Source organism: Gambusia affinis, linkage group LG19 (genome assembly GCF_019740435.1).
Source record: "Gambusia affinis linkage group LG19, SWU_Gaff_1.0, whole genome shotgun sequence".
Taxonomy (NCBI): domain Eukaryota; kingdom Metazoa; phylum Chordata; class Actinopteri; order Cyprinodontiformes; family Poeciliidae; genus Gambusia; species Gambusia affinis.
In genome coordinates, this window is record NC_057886.1 from 15,908,720 (window position 1) to 15,928,627 (window position 19,908).

Genomic DNA, 19,908 nt, shown 5'->3' on the forward strand with positions numbered 1-19,908 from the left:
CTCCTGGCTCTGATTGGTTGTTTTGGATTGATTGTAAAAAAATAAAAAATAAATTCTAGGAATTTTTTCTAGGTGATCAGTTGTAATTTTCTCCAAATACAAAGTCATTGGGAGAATACGTCAGTAGTATTAGCCTTCAGAGGTTACTTGAGGTCACTTTTTTTTTTTTTTTTTTTTACCTAGAACAGTAGAAGGAGGGACTGGACATTCCTGAGTTGCTTTTTTATCTGTCTGTCATATTGGATTTAACAAATATTTTCTTGCACTTGCAGTGGATGGCCAATAGTTGGCAGAGTATTGTATGATGCGCTAGTGTCCACTTCAGTGGTCACTGTGCTTTAATAACAGAAAAATCCTCAAGAAACACAAGAAAATGGCTTTTAGATAACTGTCCACTGCAATGACTGCTATGCATGAGAGGGACATACTGTCACAACATAATCATCAAGTTAGGAAACATGTAAAAAATATAAACATATTTTAGAAAAGTTACAATTTAAGATTAAAAAAGCCTAACTTATAACCAGGTTCTGTAAGAACTGCCGTGTTTTGCTCCAGTGAGATAAAATCCTCACCATCGCAGCTCCGTCTGCAGCTGAGTTATTACCTCATTGGTAACACCTGTCATCATTAGCTTCACATCAACATGAGCAAAGCTGAGGGAGGCAGCCGTAATGGACTGGTTCAACTGTTTATGCAATAAATCAAGGAGCCATGAAGATGAAACAAGGTTAGATGTTTTGATCTCATCCTCTTTAAATCTAGAAAGAAGTATTTGTTTCTAGTAAACCAGCTTATTTAACCGAACCGAAAAAATGTTTCTGATTCAAAGTCTGAAAAGTGGATGTAATTAAAAACACACTCACAGCTAGACTAATTACAGTGCAATTATAGTTGTAACAATTTATAGTTGAACTGAACTTGTCTTATTCTGCTTAAGCATGCCCTGTTTTAGCCTCAATTTTAACATCGGTGTAGAAAATTGAAGGTTACAGTTTACAGGACTAAACTAAAACATTTTTTATTGCCGAACTTTTATTTCCCACTCAATGTAGACAAAATGTCAGTCATTTGGTACATCAGTGCAGCAAATTAATATTCCTTTTTCCTGTTTTCTTTAGATTTGAACAAATACTAGAAAGAATCTGTTCCTCAATTGTACATTTTGAAAGATGTGGGACGTCGTCTTGAAATATTCCAACTTTAAATGGTCCAAAGAAAGCAAAATGGGTTCCATGTCCAGGGACAATTCCTTTCCTTTCCAGCTGAACTGATTCCTATTTCTCTCACTTAAGCTGAGATACAAACTAGAATAACTCATGTAGACACTTTGTTGTCTAAAAAGTACATTCATAATTAATTCAGACTCTGTTATAGTCTAATAAATCATCAGTATTGGCCTCCACTGAGGGTCAAATGAGTTCAGAGTCCAGCATTTAGCACCAGCTGTACTTAATGTTAGAAACAGTATGAAACATAAAGTGGAGATGTTAATTTTAGTCATCAGTTTTGATTTCTAGTTTATCCATGGTTAGATTAATGTTTCCTTTTTTTTTTTACAGGGAACATGTTTATCTTTACAGCTGTGATTCATTGGTGCCTCATGCTACACGACGCAACGCCAAAAATGTGAGTAAAAAGCCTCGTTATTTATGTCTGACTGAATGATTTGTTGCCTCATAACAATACAAATAACACTCAGTCTCTGCACACAGTCTATATGGAAATAAATAGGTATGCCTTTTAAAACTCTTTGCTTTCTATGACCTACTTACTGTGGTGAATGAAAATGCTCTGCTCAGAGTAGTTACTAAAACAGCATTGCCGTTCTAAGCACTGAATACTGGAACATAAATAATGTGACCTCCTGCAGATATTCATTTTTTTTATTGAACATGTCAAGAAATTCTTTGACATGTGAATCATAACAGGAAATGATGCACAGGTTGTGTTCAAAAATATTAAACAACACTAAGAGATCAGTTACGGTTTCTAACAAAAGTATTTTTTTTTACACAGTGAATAATTTCAATAGTGGCTGTAGTAGAGTAGCAGTAACAGAGCAAACAGTCATGCATGTATTCCCCTGATTCTGACATCTGTAAGTTTTTCTCTTGATTGACTCATCATGTATAAACTGTTGTATTCTGTCATGGTATCTGCATTATAAATCATAACATAATGTAAAATACCAACAGATTTAATCTCTTTTGACTGACAGTCAGTTCTAAAAGATTAGATGACTCCTTTATTCACTTATATTCTTGTTGCGTGTCAAATCTGAAACGCCTCACTAAGAAATGAATCAGTTAACTTTTTGGTAAAAAGCAATTCTCTTGTCTTCTGGGCTCTTAAGTTGCTACCTTGTAGAGTCATCACAAAAAATTGTTTTTCTATAAAAATAAGTCCTAAGAAACACGTTAGTTTGATTTATGTCAGTTGTTGCGTTCAGTCTCATCTTTCTCTTTCTGATGTAATTTAACATTTGCTCATTTTACAGATGAGGACAGATGTTTTATGTGCTTGCTGCGGCCTCCATAAACATGAACAAGCTTGTAAATTATATCATATTTTGTTTATCTGTGATGAATGGGGATCAGTTTCCTCCCTCGGCATACCTTCAAATGTAACTCGGTTCCATTTTCTTAGCAGAGCAGCTTTGGTAATTAGAAAAGTAGTTACACACTTTAATTGAATCTGCCAACTGCAGAGTCTCAGGAGTCTCAGGCTGCCTGCAGCAGTAAACAGTCAGTTCTAATGGTGGATCTTCCATTACTTAAAAGCCGCATCACATGCACAATTATTGGCTTCTTATCTTTTTAATTAAAATATTTTTATAATGTTTACTGGAGTAAAATAAAAATAATACTTTTCCTGCCAGTTTAGTCTTCAGTTAACATCCTGCCTGAGGTTTCAGAAGAAAGCTAATTTGTGTGAAAAGCACACTGAACAAAAGTTACTGTAAATGTTGAATTATTAATAAAATTTGGGGTAAAGATTGCACTTTTTAATCTGACACTGGAATATTTTATTGGCTTTGTATCATAGTTTGAGCAAACAAGTGTTTAGTCATTAAGTTATTAGTGCAATAACTATTTCTAGCAAAATTGATGTTTATATTATTGTTTGCACAAACTTCAGAGAATGATTAAATCAAATAATAATGTAAATTCTTCTTCCTGCATAATATTATACAGTTTTGCATTTTCACAGCTAGATGTCACTAACTCTGCGTTGCACTTATAAGTTAATTGCGGTCAATGTTGTCAATATCAACCTGAAGAAGCACCAAAAAGCTGACCTTTGACCTATGAGGGCAAATTTACAGTTTATGACAAAATATTTAGACAGTAAAGGTTGCATTTTAAGAAAGAAAGGTTAACATTGACTGGCTCTTGTTTGTACTGAGTATTTCAAAGTCTTTGCCAGGTTTCTGTTTGTTTCCAGTTTGTCTCTCTGACATTAATCCAACCTCGGGGCCAAATACCAGCAGAACACGGAGAGAGGAGATAACTGACGGAGAGAGAAGTCTTGAAACCCAGAGCCAAGGACTTCTGGCAGGGTTTCTGATGCACTTGACTGCACTGGAGTCTATAATGGTGTTAAGGTAAAAGCACACATTAAACATTATGATGCTAAAATCTCAAAGGAAGCAATAACGATAATTAAAGTTTGAGTCAGCTTCCTTTATTATGGCACTTTGTACATGACAGGTTACAAAGTCAACATTCTCGGTTTAGTTCACACAGCTCAAACTCCGTCGCATGTGACAAAAACAAGTTAACAAATATGATCTGGAAAGTGTTTGATGCTCACATTCAACACAAAATGTGTTTATTCCTGATCTGTGTTGTCAGTAGGTTCAGATGTTTCAAGTTTTAATATAGTACTGGCATGCCAAAGAAAAGCTCATAGTTGCTACAAACATTCCTCCCCTCTTCTCCTATTGTATTTAAGCTTTGAAAAAAAAAAACAAAGTCCACCGACGTTCTGCATAAAAAGTTCTTCAGTTCAAACATTTGTTCTCCAGCCAAAAATACAGATATATTCAAGAAACTGTACAAAATCCATTCCGATTTGCAAAACAGGAACAACATTAACATATGTTGACACACACACACAGCAACATCCATCCACAGAAAATGTGTGCACAATGTTTTTACAGTCAAAATGACGAAGGTAAACAGGTTGCATTGAAGTGCTACGACATCTTTCGTTGGCACACCAGGAGTAACATTTACAGTTTTTACATCTGAGAGTGAGTAAACTGTCGACATGCATTTTCTAAAACCAGTTCAGCAAAAAATATCCCCGCTGTTAGTTAATTAGTAGCTTAGTGATTAAGCTGTATCATGACTTGTCAGACATCTTTCTCTTCTGCAGTTTGTGCGACAGGCTCTTGTTCTGTACATGATGCATGAGCAGCAGGAATAAACTGGAAGCATTGAGCAGCTGCTGTTTAGTAAAGCTGTAGAACTAAAAAAAATCATGCTACTACAAGCTGATATGTTACTGTAAAGTTCAACGGTGTGAGGAATAAAATTGAACTTGTGCAAATTAGGTAAATAGTAATTAAACTACAAACTTGTCAAAAAGCACTCTACATGCTGTAAACTTTAGCAGAAGAAGACTTTTAAAAGGAAGTGACCTAATTTGAGATGTTTGTCTTTCAGGAAAACTGAGATACCTTCATCTGCTCTTCTATTTGGACAGGAATTCAGTAAGTAGAAATTCTTCTGAATATACATACAATTTTAAAATAGAGTTGGTAATTATGAAACCAAATATGCATAAACATGACATGCAAAACTATTTATTACTTTGGGAAGTTAGGCAATCAAATGGTCAGCCTTGCTGCAAAACTGAGGTATTTCTTTGACTTCGTCTGCTTGTGGTGCTGCTGTAAATTAGATGGCCCTAGTTCAGTAAACTCTCTGGGTTGGCCACCAGCCTGGGGGTGTAGAGGTATTGGCTCATGAGAAAACCAGTGCAAGGGTTGGCTGCTTCAGAGGATTTTCCAGGGGTTTTGTGGGTATTGCGTTTAGGTCCGCATCCAGCTCAGAGGCACCCAGAAGGAATCGCGCTCCAATCTTTCCAAAATGCCGCGCAGTTCAGCGCAAGCACTGGCTGAGTCCTCCTTGATGAGGACGCGGTCCACCAGGTGACCGTACTGCTGGTCGATCTGAACGGCAGACTGACGCATTTCCTGCAGATCTTCTTCCTGAGGGGGAGGAAAAAATAGCAGTGGTAAGTACTCAACAGGACTGAAATTAGACTTGCGTGACTTTAGGCTAAGTTAGGAACTTGGATTTTAAACATTCCTGTCAACGAGTGATTCAGTCAGCTGCTGAAAGTAATGAGTCGACAGAAACTCGAAGCGAGGAATTAATTAATCATAAGATCTAGACTGGATTAAGCAAAGTGTGCCATGATGACGAGAGTATATAACATCTAAAAAAAATATTTAGTCCTTATTTTACCAGAATAAAACTAACTTTTTCAAGGTAGTTCTGCCCAAGAGTCAACAAAAAATACAATGCAAAACATTTTGTCACTTGAGGAGCTACTTTTAGGACCCTGTGGAATCCATTTTGTATTTTCTTCTGCACTATTAATTTATTTGGAACAAATATAGAATTTAGAAAAATGAAGGCAAGATCCACTAACTTCAGCCCTCTACAGTTGCTTGGAAAGGAACTCCTAATAAAATTAGTCTACTGTAGTTCAGGACTTTTTATGTAGCTTAGATCTGTATTTGAATGCTTACTATTTGTACAACAAGCATATAATGTATGACTTCATCATTACAGATTAAAAATACCACTGCACATTTATGTAAAACATTAAATTTGTTTTCTTTTATACAAATCAGTCTGTGCTGTTTTTATTAACTTGTCAAAGTTATAAAATTTCCTTTTTGTCAGTCTAATCAAGCGAAGAAGGCTGTCCAGCTTATTAAAAGGATGTCTGAATATGAGCAGTACTCACCGTAAGACGCCCGTGTTCGCCCCCTCCTGGTGAGGTGGCTGCACTGCGTCGACGCCGACTCTCGGGAATTCGAGGTTTGACAAATATAACATATGGCTTGAACTCTCCAGTTCGTAGTCTCTTCAGCGCCTGCAGGGAAGACAGATTTACACACAGAGGTCAGGAAGAACAGGCAGATCGGCAAAGTCTAGAGGGAAATGTCAAACTGTTTGCTGAGCACATGTAACAAGACTGCAGCATGTAACTCATTTCGACATGTTATGACAGAATATTTTGGTATCTGTTCTGAACATTCAAAAATAATTAAAAAAAAACATCCTTCTCACCTCAGGCTGCACATCAACTATACACATCTTATTCTTGGCTTGAACAGAGCGGATGGCCTCTATACTGGTGCCGTACTGGTTTTCCTTGTATTCCCCATGCTCTATAAATCTATGGGGGGGAGAACAGATATTTTACCCAAAGTAGATGACTCTTCTGGTTTCAAACATTTTTATAAATTCAGATCATTTGGACAAAGAAGTTGAAGCAAACGGCTAGCTTGAGAAAAGCTAAAGCACACTTCTTCCAAATATTAAATTGTGGTCAACTATATTATGAACCTTCACACTGTTGCTATGTTTGCATTGGGTGGATATTAAAGAAGCCAATGAAGGAAGTGATACTCTGCAAATGATCTTCCTGTGAAAAACATACCAAGTATATGAAGTCGTTTTCTCAAATAACGAAATTAACAAATTCCCTGTTCTGCTAAAAAGATGGAAATGTTTTATGAATTTAAATCAAGAACATTTTATGTCTGAGTTTGTGAATAAATCAAACAAGCTGTGCTTTTAACTTGAGTTTCTTTTGAGAGACATCTCTGCAGTCACTGTTACAACACTGAAACAAACATGAACAGATTACGCCCTCTGTGCACAAAGCTAACATAACTAATCACTACAGTAACACACAAACCTGTTTGCTCAAGTCTTGACCTGATTCTAAGACAAATCTAATATTTCTTGACTTGTTTGCATTGCAGGCTTACATCCCAATCTCTAACATGTACTGAGAAACATTGGCAGTCAGCAACTGATGCAAAAGGCAAAAATATTATTGTCTAAATGAAAACATGCTATGAATGCTATTTTCTGTCTTACTTTGAACAGAAACACTAAATCAATTGCTCAGTAGGTTTCAGCTGAGCAATTGATTTGAAGGCAGAGGAGCTGCTGTAAATGTTTTGAACATGCAATATTTCAAAACATTGAGGTGGTTAAACTATGAACCAGCTTTTATTCTTAAGCCACCTCAAATGGAAACATCAAAACAGCCTGAAGGTTTATAAAATAGCATTAACCTGACAGCAGCAGCCATTCTGAGATTGGAGTTGTTGGTTTTGGTCCCTTTTAGATTAATCAGTTTCAGCCCTAACCTAGACTTCATGGCAGTCCTTAATTGTATAGAAAAATGTAATAGGGATAAACTTAAAAATAGTATCACAAATGTTTAAATAAAAATCCCTGATGCAGGAAAAACCTACTTGTCGTTTAAAGCGTCTGCATCAAACTGCTGTTTGGTGACAAAGTGATACTCCACTCCGTCCTTCTCATGAGGTTTCTTAGGCCTGGTAGTATCTGTGTTAACATTGAAAAAAGAAGAGGGAACATTTCGCTTGTCGTTGCTTGACTCTGTTGGACTGCAGAGTAAAACTGCTGACAGACTTACGTGGAACAGCTACAGCATAACGATGTGGGTTTTCGGCTATCACTCGCTGCTTCAGCTCATTGATTCGTGCCCCAAGCGAACCTTAGAGAGAGATATTGAGGAGAACCTACTATGATGATATTTGGATGTCATAAATGAAGATTATGTCTGCTTCTAGAGGCTCTGACTTACCGATCAGAACCACCAGCCGCGGCCTCTCACTGGACCTGTGCTGGTAGCGGGTCACCTCCTCATAGGTCAGGAAGTCTGGCTCTCCGACCTCCGAGTCCTCTCCGGACGATCCCTGCCGATCCTTACGACTCAGCCGGAAGCTTCTCCGTAAACCAGCTGGAGTAAGAATGAGCAGCTCTGCTCAGCTGGAGCACACACACCACTCCTCACACTCAGCCTGAGCATTACGAACAATCTCAGCATCATGCATTATCAAAACATTTATCGAGGTGCATATATGCCCGATCAGAAGAAGTTATTGATGGTGTGAATTTTGAGATTTCATGCTTCAGAGAATTGTATTACATGCAACTAACAAAATCCTGCAAGTTGTGGTTTCTTGTAACAAAAACATTTGATTGACAATATTAATATCGGTAGTTTTTGTTCAGGACATGCTGCTTTGCAAGAGGTTACAGTGCTGAGGCAGGACACTGAGGACAGCCTGGCCCAGGGAGACCCCACACTGAAACACAGAGACTAACCGCAGGGTCTCCCACGGCCAGAACGGTCTGGACCCCCCTACCCCCATCAGATGATTGAGCCGGCCACTGTACCTGAATAAAATTCCCAGGAAAACACCTGGCCACAGGAGGGCGCCACTGCTTTACACTTAGAAGAGACTATAACCGGTGTTAGAGCATCACACAACCCAGCCTCACACCTCCACATAAAGGTGAACGAGCAACAAACGTGCCTGGTTGAGTGTGCAATGCGTCCAACGCAGGAGGGCCCTCGTGAGGGTGGGGGAGGATGTGAAAGGGAGCTGGTTCTAGGGAGGGGAGGAAAGGGTGGAGCAGCGCACTGACCACAACAACAGGGGCAGTTAGCTAGAAGCAGGGCAGAGGGAAGAGGGGGGGGTTCAGGAGGATCCAAACACTGTGAGGCAAAGACAGTGGGAAGAGGAGGGAGGGTTTACGGCTTCAAGCAGGTCGACAGGAAGCACAAATATGGGTCGTTAAGGTGTTTCATGTCACAGCAAATGTGTGGCGTCAGGCGTCAGCTGTGTTTAGGTCACGCCGTGTGCTCAGCGTCATTCGGGCAGCGGGGCAGGGTGGGAGAGCAAATGACGTTCAAGTTAAAGAAGGGAAATGGAGGGAGGAGGGAGAGCTACAGAGGAGGCTAATGCATTAGCTCCACAAAATCACAGTAAGGAAAAGACTGCAACTCCGTCATACATACCTATGGCCTGGCTTTCTGTTTTGAATACATGAAATGTAATAATAGTGCATTATTTTATGAAAAAAAAATAGTTTTTATTTTAGAATTTAGCCTGGTTTCCAGAAAATTAGAATATTAGTAAATGAACCATTTCTTGATTTGGCAAAAAGGGTTTGCGCTTCCCCGCCTGTATCCAACCCAGGAAACTTAACCTCAGACTTAAAAATTAGGACCCCTTGAAATGTTTTTACATTTTGTCACATTGTAAACTCTTAATCAGCCTAAAAAAAGTCATTTTGACCCCAACCCAAAGCCCAGAGGGGAGCAGCGCACAGCCAGGCTGCAGCAGGCAAATAAAGCAGAGAGGAAGAGCAAGTTGGAGAAAGATGTGCACACTCTCACCTATGTACTGTCCATTGAAATAGCCCTCACAGTCACAGTCCTCTGTTGGGAGGCAAGCAAGGTAGAGAGGGGGGGTAAGCATTCTGGGTAAGAGACCTGGAAAAATTAAAGAGAGGATGGAGGGAGGGCAGAGGGTGGAGGAGAGGAGATGCGTGGCCCAACAGGAAGCAGACAGGGAGACGGCAGGTGGAGAAGCAACGCTGCTGGAGGAATGATGTAGAGCTGCACCGATCCGATATCAATATTTGCATTGGTCTTGATAATGAAAAGAAATCTTGATCAGATATCATGACAATGTGCCTGATTCATAAAGGTGGATCCATTCAGTCTAATTCTATGCTTTGTGCTCTGAGTGACGTCATTTTTTGTTTTTTATTTCATTTTTCTGAACCATTTCAAAGGTTTGTTGCAGTTTTTTTTACTTATTTGACCAAAGTAGTCAACTTGTTGTTTTTGTCAGTTTCAGTTTCTTATTATTTATTTTACATTGGATGTTCTTTTACTCCTAACTGAACAAATTAAATCTGTGTTGTTTTTACATCTTTGACCCAGCTGTTGATTTATGTAAGTGTTCTGTACCGTTGCTGAATTGTCACACAAATGTATATTTCACTACATTTATGTCTGTGTTTTAAAAAAGAAACGTTTTAAGTCGATTCAGCACCATTTTTCTGTATCAGCCAAAACTTATCTGAAAATACTCAAAGTAGATCGGTGCATCCCTCGATTAAGCTTGTTGCCTTTTCCTCATAAAATCTATACAAAACTCAACATTATTTACTGGAATTTATTTCTGTCTATAAGAGTTTAGAATACATAAAAAAGCTGAACAAACGTTGCAAAATGACAAATAAGAGAATGTTACTCAAAAGAGAACAGAATCTATTTTTGCTTCTCTACCTGTGCATCACCTGCTGCAGTAAACAAGAATCTGCCCTGATGCTCCAGCAGCAGGAAGGGAGGAATTAAGCTCCAAGCTGCAGAAATCCCAACGTCTTTCACCCACACACACACACAAACACACTCAACCTTTCAGGCCTCATGATCTGTATACGTGTTGTGGATGGATGAGAGTGTGGCTGCACAGTCACCCACCTTTGTCGCATCCTTCAGCTGATGCAGAATGTAGCAAAGAAGAATAAACAGGATTAAAGACGGAAAAAGAACCAGATTTTATATACATGACAGCTGATAATGGGGACGTGGTTGAATGAGCTCCAAATACGGCACTAAGATGACATCAGAAACAAGAAGGGAGACACTAATTTTAAAAGCTTATGTCAGGGTTTGGTTGGATAAACTGAGCAGGAGGACTGGAGAGTCCCTGCAGGTTTGCTGCTGCTGCTGCTTAAAGTAGAACAGTGAGCTGCATCCTGCTAAGCTCCTGTCTTCCTGCGGTCCAGGCCTAATCGGATGGCGTACAGTTAATGCACCACAAAACAGCCTTTCAATGTTTGCATGTTGTGTACCGCATCAGGTGAGAAGTGTGGTATATTATTGATGCAGGGAACAGCTGATGTTTTGCTGTCTGGATCAACTTGGACTTGGCCAGATGGAGTGAACATTAAAGAGATTAATTCATATCTGAGATCCCTCCCCTCCTCCTCTACCTCATCCCTTTAAAAACATGCCTGCACCAAGGGATGAGCAGTGAATGCTAATGGATCCAGAAACAAAGCTAGAAGAACGCCAATAAAAACTCAATGAAGGTGAATAAATATCTGTCAAAGACATATTATGACATTAGTGACAAAAGAAGAGCTATGGTTGGGGGCAGCTGGTTGTAAACTGGGATTACGTAAAAATGTAGAGGTGAAATCCTGAGAAGCAGAAACTTACAAGCAGGCTTTTTAGGGGATTTTGGATTCGGTAGCGTGCCCATTTTCATCCTGTAGGCCAGCCGCCTGGAGGGATGTGCAGCATAAAGCCAGAGAGGATAAAGGCAGGCGGAGAATCATCAGGGCACAGACGAGAGTAAGCAGAAAGTAAGAGGGGATTGTCAAGAATACAAGACAGAGCAAACATTGACAGATTATTACACAAAGGATTACCTGATTCAGTAACGCAAGACAGCTGTATGTAATGTTTAGCAGTTAAATAGAACCAGGACAAAGCCATGTTTTTTATTTTTTCATGTTTTGCATGCATGGAGCCTTATACCCTTTTAATCCTTTGAAGCTTTCTAGAAGTTTAACTTTGGAGTTTGGCTGATCCATAAATTTCCAATATTTACACAAACTATTTTTTTATTGTTCTCACTGTCTGTGTTTTAGTCTCTATATAATGAGGTTTATGCTTTTTTAAGACAACAGTGTTTAGATTTTGCTTTAGGACAGTTCGGTTAATGAAATGTACCGTCTTGTAGCTCAGCAATTTAAAGATTTTCCTCCTAAAATAACTTTAATTTCATTAACTTGAATGACATGTCAGACAAAGATTCAGAATCAGCAATAATCTCAAAACACTGTTTAGTAATGGGGACAAAAATCTTAATTTTGATATTCCTACAAAGTATATTCCAGACATTTTTGTCCTCTACTTGTCAACTGTCCTCACGTTTTTTTTAAACAGAAAAAATAGTGAGAAAACTACAGAAAAACGTTCAGATAACATGAAAAATAATTTTTGGGGGGCTCTTTAACAAAGTATAATTTGTCTTTATTTCCTTGTTGATACTGCTGATCATCTGTCACTACGAGTATTTCAGCAAAAGCCGAGAATTTCCTCAAACAGAGAAATGCGCTCTTAAAACCCATTCAGTAATTTCCTATTACGAATCAAAGCTTATGCCAGTATTCTCGTTGTTTAATCCCTAAGATTAATGTAAACTTCACATATGTGCATTTTCTTCTCCACATTCCTGTTTGTTGTTAATCCAGTCGTGACTGCAGAGTTTGGCAGCCATCTCACTGCTGGATTATGACACTCACAGTATCAGCATGTGCCCGTTCAACGCTGTATTTCTGCTTATTTTTTTCCCCCACTTCTTTGATGCTCCATCTAATCACAGCTGACCTCTGTCAGTGGAACACATGAACGTGGATTTGAAGGGATTACAAACGACTGAATGAAATAAACGGGTGATGTCCGGGAGAATCCGTCAGCGCTGGAGCTGCTGGACGTTCTCACCTCTCCTGGAACTGTTTGGACGGGATGAGTCCGGCCCGCAGGTTGCTGTCTCCCACGCGTTTGGCCTGCCACCACGTGGGGTCGTCCTGCGTCACAACCTGCAGGATGTTGCCCCGTTTGAAGGGAAGTCCCGCTTCCTGGCAGGGGGTGGCCTTGTCTTCCAGAGGGGTGTAGTCAAACAAGGCTCTCATGTAAACCTGTGGTTGAAAATTACAGAACAGTTTTAATGAGCCCAGGTGTTTTTAAGTGGTCCTAATAAACAGTGTACGTAAATAAAAGTACATGCAGATCCTGTTGGACATGTTTTCATCTCACCTTGCTCTCCCTCAGTCTGTCCTCCTCTTTGATGGCTGGGATTATCTTTAGAGTGATGGAGCCCTGGGACTGGGACTAAATAGTTAGGTTAATAGTTAGAACTGCAGCTGGATGCTCAAGACAGAAAAACATAAAGCTTAGTTCTAATTAATTATTTTGGATCAAAATTTAGGGTCAATATACTTTTCATGAAGTATTTGTAATTCCTAACAGTGACTTTGCAAAGAAATTCTATCTTTATCTTCATTTGTTGTTATTTTTTTCAATGTTATATAAAGTACTTATGGTAAGAAATTGAAAGCAGTTACTTCCTGTCTGAACTCAACTTCCTTGGAGAAAACTTTCACAAGAATGTATAATATTATGTGTGGTCTCCTTACCAACAGCTGACTGATCTCGTCGGGTCTTTTGTGGATCACTGAAACTCCATTGACTTCCCTGAGTTCATCTCCTACATGGACCAGACCTGTAAAAATAATAATAATTTTTTTTTTAAAACAGCCCCTGGGAGCTTCCAGTGTCGTCCATGTTGAGTCGTATCCTCAACAAGATGTTAGGATCTTGTTCCTAACATCTGTCTGGTTGTCACAGCAACAGACTCTGGCGGTTTCTATCCTCACATGAGATCTTTTGTGCTGCAGCCACAACAATGAAACCAAATCTGAGAGATAGATCAATATTCCCTCTGGGCAAAGAGGCTCAGAGAACACATTATTATACAGTCACACATGTATTATGTATGTATTCAGCAGGCAACACTCCTCGGCTCCTTTCTTAACACTAGCAACACATTTTTAATGCTGTAAGAATTCAAGAGGATATTAAAATTTCATGGATATGGGAACTAATTGGTTGATGCACCCAGCATGCACTCGGGTCTGGCTGATATTTCATAAAGACCTTTTTAAGTGTGTATTGCGTGATGGATTCTGACTCATGGAGCGCTTTGTGTTTCAGCTACAGCTGCAGAACCTCTCATGTTTCTCCTGCTGCAGCATCTCTCTCCTTCCAACTTTGATCATTCTGTCTTTACAGAAACTAGCTTCTTGTTTTTCAGCCCTTATATTTCCGCATGTTTGGGTTTTTTTCTTCTCAGTTTCATTTTCTGCAAAAAGAGAAATGCAGTGATATTTTCCTGCTAATCAGAAACTGATCATCATCCTGCTTGAAGGGAGGCTCGGATACACAAGTACAGATTTTATTTTGCATGTAATTTTTATTTATTGCCGTTTTTAGAATTTAAAACAAAAATCCATCTCAATATTTAAAACACACAGAGGAGCCTCATCTGTGCTCGCTATTATTATTTGGACTGCTGTACGCTTGTCTTGTAATTTCAGAATCCCTTATACTCTTATTTAATATGCCACACTTTTAATCAGTAACAAATAAGAATTTCTCATTTTCAGTCCCGTTTAATTTTGTCAGTTCCATCGAGCTCACAGAAAGTGAAAAGGTTTAGAGAACAGACATTCGAGGGAAAAACTCAGAGGATTTGACAAACTAAGCAAAATAAACATGGATCAATAACAGCTCAGATTACTGAGCCTCATGTACAATCTTGTTCTATTTCTCGAAACAGTGTAATCTACTCTTCTGAATAGCAGGAATATTCTGAATCTGTGATTTAACCACAAAACATTTGAGTGTCTGTGTCCTTTTTTTTACCTGTTCAGCAGCTACATTTGCATTAATGCTGTGAGTTGATATTTAAAAACATACATTTGTTTCATAGTTTTTTTTGTCAAGATAAAATCATTTACTGATTCAAGATAAGCAGGAAAAAAGTTGAATTTCAATATAAACACAACAAAAAGCACAATAAGTTAATGTCGAAAGAAAACTTTAAATCTTTACGTACCACTTCGATCTGCAGCACCTCCTCTCATAATCCGCGCCACGATCACTACTCCTGTTGCCTCATCCCGTCTGATCGTTGCTCCCTGACAAAGAAACAAAAGTTGACAGAAGGAAGCGCCTTTCTCCTGCAGGTTCTTCATCCTGTTGCAACTCACCAGAGGCTCCTTGTTCTTCACCAGTCTGACAATCTTCACAGACTCCTCATCCAGCTCGTCCTCAAAGTCATCGGGCAGCGGAGGGAGCACGGGGTCAAAGTTCTTCTGGGCCACGGTGTCATGCACTGAGAGGACAGCCTGATGGGATTGAAAGAAGAGAATAAACTCCTGCTGCTGAAATAAACTGAAAGAAAGGTCATTTTAAAGGGGCAGTATTACATGTTTTCCAGGTACATAGTGCAATTTGTAAGTAAGTGTGCTACCTTCAGGTGTTGTAAGAATGTTATACATACAGCTCTGGAAAAAATGAAGAGTCCACTGCACTGAACCCCATTGAAAACCTCATGGTTATTCCACCAACTCTGAACTCTTCCTGAGTTAAAACATTAGTGATGTTTTAAATGAACATAAACTTGTTTTCTTTGCATTATTTGCGGTCTAAAAGGACTTCATCTTTTTTGTTATTTTGACCATTTCTCATTTTCTGCTAATAAATATAAGATTTTTACTTGGAATTACATGTTCTCAGTAGTTCATAGAATAAAAGAACAATGTTCATTTTACTCAAACATAAACCTATAAAAAAATAAAGTATCAGAGAAACTCATAATTTTATGTTTTCTCTTAATTTTTTCCAGAGCTGTATATCAAATATGACTTCATAATTTATGGCCTTAAAATTGTCTCTTTAAAAACTCCTTTTCTTTCTGAAACTCTGCCCTCTGGAAGTCATCTCAACCTCAGCCCAATTTTAACCCTTCAACAACATTTTTACCAGCGTTGCACTAAGAAGTAGCTGGTATAATGAGTTTTGCAGGTGTTTGCTAATTGCTCCTGGCTAGTCTGAAGGAACTGAGTAGTGGAGTTGTGGGAGAGAGCTGCTCTGTTAGGTGGAAGCTCTCAAGCTTGAAAACCTCAGCTCTAAGGAGGAGCTGGGTCTTGAAGGTGGAGCTAAGGTTCCACCCAGATGTTTTGCACAGCTGAACGGTGAGATTAAAGAATTACTCAAACATGCATGAAAGAATCAAAGCAACACTCCAGGTATGTTTTTGATGTGGGAATAACTTTACAACATTATGTAAAAAGTCAATTTTACATAATACTGCCCCTTTAAATGTGTAAAAATGTAAAGTTACTGCTTTAGTTGCAGGTCCTTAAATGAAGTTTCTTAAAATGGAAGCACCGTTGTTGGGATTGGAAAACAGAAGCTGCTGATTGTGTATCTACCTTCAGATGTGGTGACGTCAGCAGGTGCAGCAGTTCCTTCTCCTCTGTGCTCATTGGTCCAGTCTGCAGCTCCTCTGCCACCTGAGAAATCCCCAAAAACCTCTAAATGCAGCTGAACACAAACGACGTTCACTCAGCTTACTGTGGAGTAATTAGAGACTGCTACACAGACAAACAGACGGAAAGAGGAGTAGCAAATATCGGAGGTCAGCACTTTCCTCCCACTGACGTGAGCAAGAGAGAAGCAGGATGTTAGGCTTCATTAGAGGAGCGTCAGGATGATTCAGCACATTTGGCAACATTAAAATTCATTTTTGAAACTTGCACTGTTTCTCCACAAGAGCAAACTCACAGAGGCTGAAAGGTGTGTTCAAGTGGGAAAATAATTTATGGAGCGTGTGAGGTGAGCTTACATTTTCAGCCAGAGAGGAGGCGCTGTGGAGCACCGGCGTGGGGCTTTGCCTCTCGTACTGTCTCAGCTTCTCATGAATCTGTGGACAGAAAAAATATTTCCAGAGATGATTTCAGCAAGGCTGCGGGTTAAACTCTGATTGGCTATGGCACACATGCTAATTTAAACAAAGATGAGTAAAATATTATATTATTACAGAAGACACACCAGAAATTATGGAAAAGATAACATTTGAACAATATCAAACTACCATTTTTATGTAGCCTTGGAAAAAACCTAGCACACCCTTTTTCCACATTTTGGAAGTTGATGAGTCCCGTTTAGAAAGCTTAAAGCTGAAAACACTCATAAACCTATCTGCTGGGAAGTCACTAAAGGAAAAAACTTCAATATTTTTTGTCCACCGTTTGGGAAAAAAATACTATTCCATTGGTCACCACTTTGGACATATAAACCAGAAACCATAAATGAGAATGAGGGTTTTATCTATTCAGGAGAAATAACTCTTCAACCCTGCAGGTCCTTTTTATTAACTTTTATTAAAGTTAGTAAAAGTGAACTCTTTGGGAATGAAAAAGATTATATTGTGAAATAAGAATCAGTATTTTTCTTGTGCTCTTTGGGAAAAACAACAAACTTATTTTTATGTGTTGGGAGCTCCATGACTCCCAACATGTCCCGTTGACAACAGGAGTGTTGTTAGAAAACAACAGTATTGGTTAAGAAAGAAACACAGTACATTCAGGAACTTTTGAGAACACATTAGTTCAAAAACGTATTTGGACAAAATATCAAAAGTAATTTAAGGACTTTCAGAGTTATTTACTCAACAAGTTTTGCTCTCAACTCAAGAAGTAGTTTGTATAATATTAAATTTGCATTTACGGTTCTTTTAATGCAACATTTTTCTACAGGTTTTCTGCCCTTCTTTTAAATGTGCTCCACATTCATAAAAAAGGAAATTGTCTTTTTCCTATTGAATTCATGAAGTAAATCAGAGACCTCCTCATCACATTCTTCTTGTTAGTGTTTCTAAGCCATTTTCATCTTGTTAGATTATTTTTATTGGCTCTATTTAACATAAAAAGTAGTTGCTTTTTTAATGAATGGTTACCAGTGCAGCTTCTGTTGCTGTATCAGAAAATTGGTGGGTAAATTCATGATTTTGGAAATGTAATGATACCAATATGAAAGACAGAATCAGTGAAATGCCGGCATTATGGCTGACGTTGCCCCGGGTCTGTCGCCAGGTCTTCTCAGGTCTCCAGAGAACATAAACCTCAGGATTACTTTCTACTCATGGCGAATCTAATTTTAGCTTTGGAAAACTCCTGGGACTTGAGGACCTTAAACAGTTGAATAAAACATTTTCACTGACGTAGATTCTCCTGACAGATGTTTCCTTCCTTTCATTAATACCTGACTCAATGGACAAACTTGCACTTTCAGTCTATATTACATAGGACTGTGATCTAGAAGGACCATGCATTGGAAATAAACTTTATAAAGAAAATTAATGAGATGGTATTTTAATTCAAAGCAAAAATAACTATCTTTTTCAGGAGGATTTCTCACCTTCATGAGGTATCCCAAACTCCTCTCACTGAAGACGTCTTTGAGGAAGACCATGTCCTCTTTGTGGTTGGCATCGGGCCGCAACTGAGAGGTCAGCAGGGCCAGCGTTTCATGCAGTCCTGCAGAGAACGTAAACACATTGTGGACATGAACCCAAACAGAGGGAGCGCAGTTCGGCACACCGGCTGTTGTCTTACCCGCTCCTGCTGTGAGAACCGGCATGGCTTCTTTCATGTGTCAGTGAGGTGAGGAGGGGAAACCTGAGGGGAAAATATTAATCAACTTTTGTCTCACTCACACCTCCTTTGCATAACATTTAATTCGTGTGCATTGACATTAGAGACCTGTTTCTCATATCTTCTCTCCTTATATAATTTAGTTTTCCTTCCATCTCATCTGTTAAGGTGTAGCTGTGGATGCTTACAAGTAAAACTTGCTTTTGGTGCCATTAATCACAGACACTAACGCAAAGCTCTGTCAGCTTTGCATTAGTGTGAAGCTGGAGTTAAAAACCTTTATAAAGCAATTGGAGTCGTACACCTGAAAAGAAAGCTTCTGATTGGACGGAAAGGAGACTCAGTCTGCCTAAAGAGCGCATTATCTTTACTGTATGAGGGAGATATGCTAGGAATGTGCTGCACCTCAAAGATTCAGTATGAAAAGTTCACTACAAAAACACAAAATCATACAAAGTGTTTTTGGTCAAGTTTGTAGTGCGAATATTTTAATTTACTTGAAATAAGACAAAAGTAACTTTTCAGCAAGAAATATGAGCTTGTTTTAAGTCAATCACTCCTTAATATTGATTTAAAAAAGTATTAGTTCTTTGCAGATTATTCCTCTTTTAGCTAAACATTTATCTAAGATATTTAAATTAGAAACTGCAATATTCATTTTATATAAAGTCAAAAACTAAGGAAAATTTACTACTTTCAAACTAGTCTCTGTGGAAACATATTTCTATGTGAAAAGTACATGAGTGACTGCTGCATCACTGCAGCCTCCTGCTGATCAATAACCATAACAGCACTCAATATTCACCATATTTCTTCCATGGACAAATGAGTCAGTGAAAAAAATGACTTGCAGCAGAAAACTGCAACACAGAGAGAACAGTACAGAGAAAATCTCAAATTTACCAACATTTTGTCCTCAACAACAGGAATGAGTCTGGAACAAAGTTCGACATTTTCCTTTGTTTTTTTAATAAATGATGTTTTTAAATGTTTTAGAATTTCAGAATTTTGAAGTGTCTATATTGTTTATGTCTGTCTACATTTAGGATTGTGTTTTGACATTATATTGTAGTTTGTAAAATTATTTTTCTTATCTATTTAAAGGGCTTTTTGCACTATTTTTTGTTATAAAAGAACTCTGTTATATTAGATTGTGTGAAAAGTGCTCTATAATGATTAATTGAATAATCAATCAATAAAATAATCATAAATTCAAGACAAATGAGTTTTATTATGTTGTAGAAACAAGATATTTCTAAATAAAAAAGACAGTTAGGAAACAACATGAGAAAACTACTGAAGCAGTGTCTCTGGATATCAGCTACGGAATTAAAGCTTGGGTACAAACAAATCCTTTAAATGGATAATATAAGCAAACGCTGACAAATTAGCTGCAAAGAGGCTTAAGGACAACAAAGTTTATATTTTGGAGAAGCCAGCACAAGTCTGATTTAAAGGGCCAGTGTTATGTGCCACTTTAGAGCACAACCAGCTAACTATGTTACTTGTATTTGTTATAAAAATG

General features: G+C 38.4%; 1 protein-coding gene across 9 annotated transcripts in view; it reads right to left on the reverse strand.

Annotated features, from left to right (window-relative positions):
- Positions 1–3,958: 3,958 nt before the first annotated feature.
- mpp3a (MAGUK p55 scaffold protein 3a) overlaps positions 3,959–19,908 on the reverse strand; it is a 28,016-nt gene continuing 12,066 nt past the window's right edge. For 3 of the 9 annotated variants that reach the window (XM_044099876.1, XM_044099875.1, XM_044099874.1), the window contains 20 exons: positions 18,345–18,407; positions 18,148–18,266; positions 16,574–16,651; positions 16,161–16,241; positions 14,934–15,071; positions 14,780–14,861; positions 13,299–13,384; positions 12,919–12,993; positions 12,604–12,800; positions 11,314–11,378; positions 10,570–10,587; positions 9,475–9,570; positions 9,094–9,108; positions 8,469–8,534; positions 7,873–8,028; positions 7,702–7,782; positions 7,517–7,610; positions 6,315–6,423; positions 5,989–6,117; positions 3,959–5,221 (listed from right to left, as the gene is read on the reverse strand). In XM_044099876.1, coding sequence (XP_043955811.1) covers positions 5,042–5,221; positions 5,989–6,117; positions 6,315–6,423; positions 7,517–7,610; positions 7,702–7,782; positions 7,873–8,028; positions 8,469–8,534; positions 9,094–9,108; positions 9,475–9,570; positions 10,570–10,587; positions 11,314–11,378; positions 12,604–12,800; positions 12,919–12,993; positions 13,299–13,384; positions 14,780–14,861; positions 14,934–15,071; positions 16,161–16,241; positions 16,574–16,651; positions 18,148–18,266; positions 18,345–18,381 — 1,902 coding nt within the window. In that variant the 5' untranslated portion in view covers positions 18,382–18,407 and the 3' untranslated portion in view covers positions 3,959–5,041. The remainder of the gene's footprint in view (positions 5,222–5,988; positions 6,118–6,314; positions 6,424–7,516; positions 7,611–7,701; positions 7,783–7,872; positions 8,029–8,468; positions 8,535–9,093; positions 9,109–9,474; positions 9,571–10,569; positions 10,588–11,313; positions 11,379–12,603; positions 12,801–12,918; positions 12,994–13,298; positions 13,385–14,779; positions 14,862–14,933; positions 15,072–16,160; positions 16,242–16,573; positions 16,652–18,147; positions 18,267–18,344; positions 18,408–19,908) is intronic. The other 6 variants (XM_044099882.1, XM_044099881.1, XM_044099878.1 and 3 more) reach the window with 5 other exon arrangements.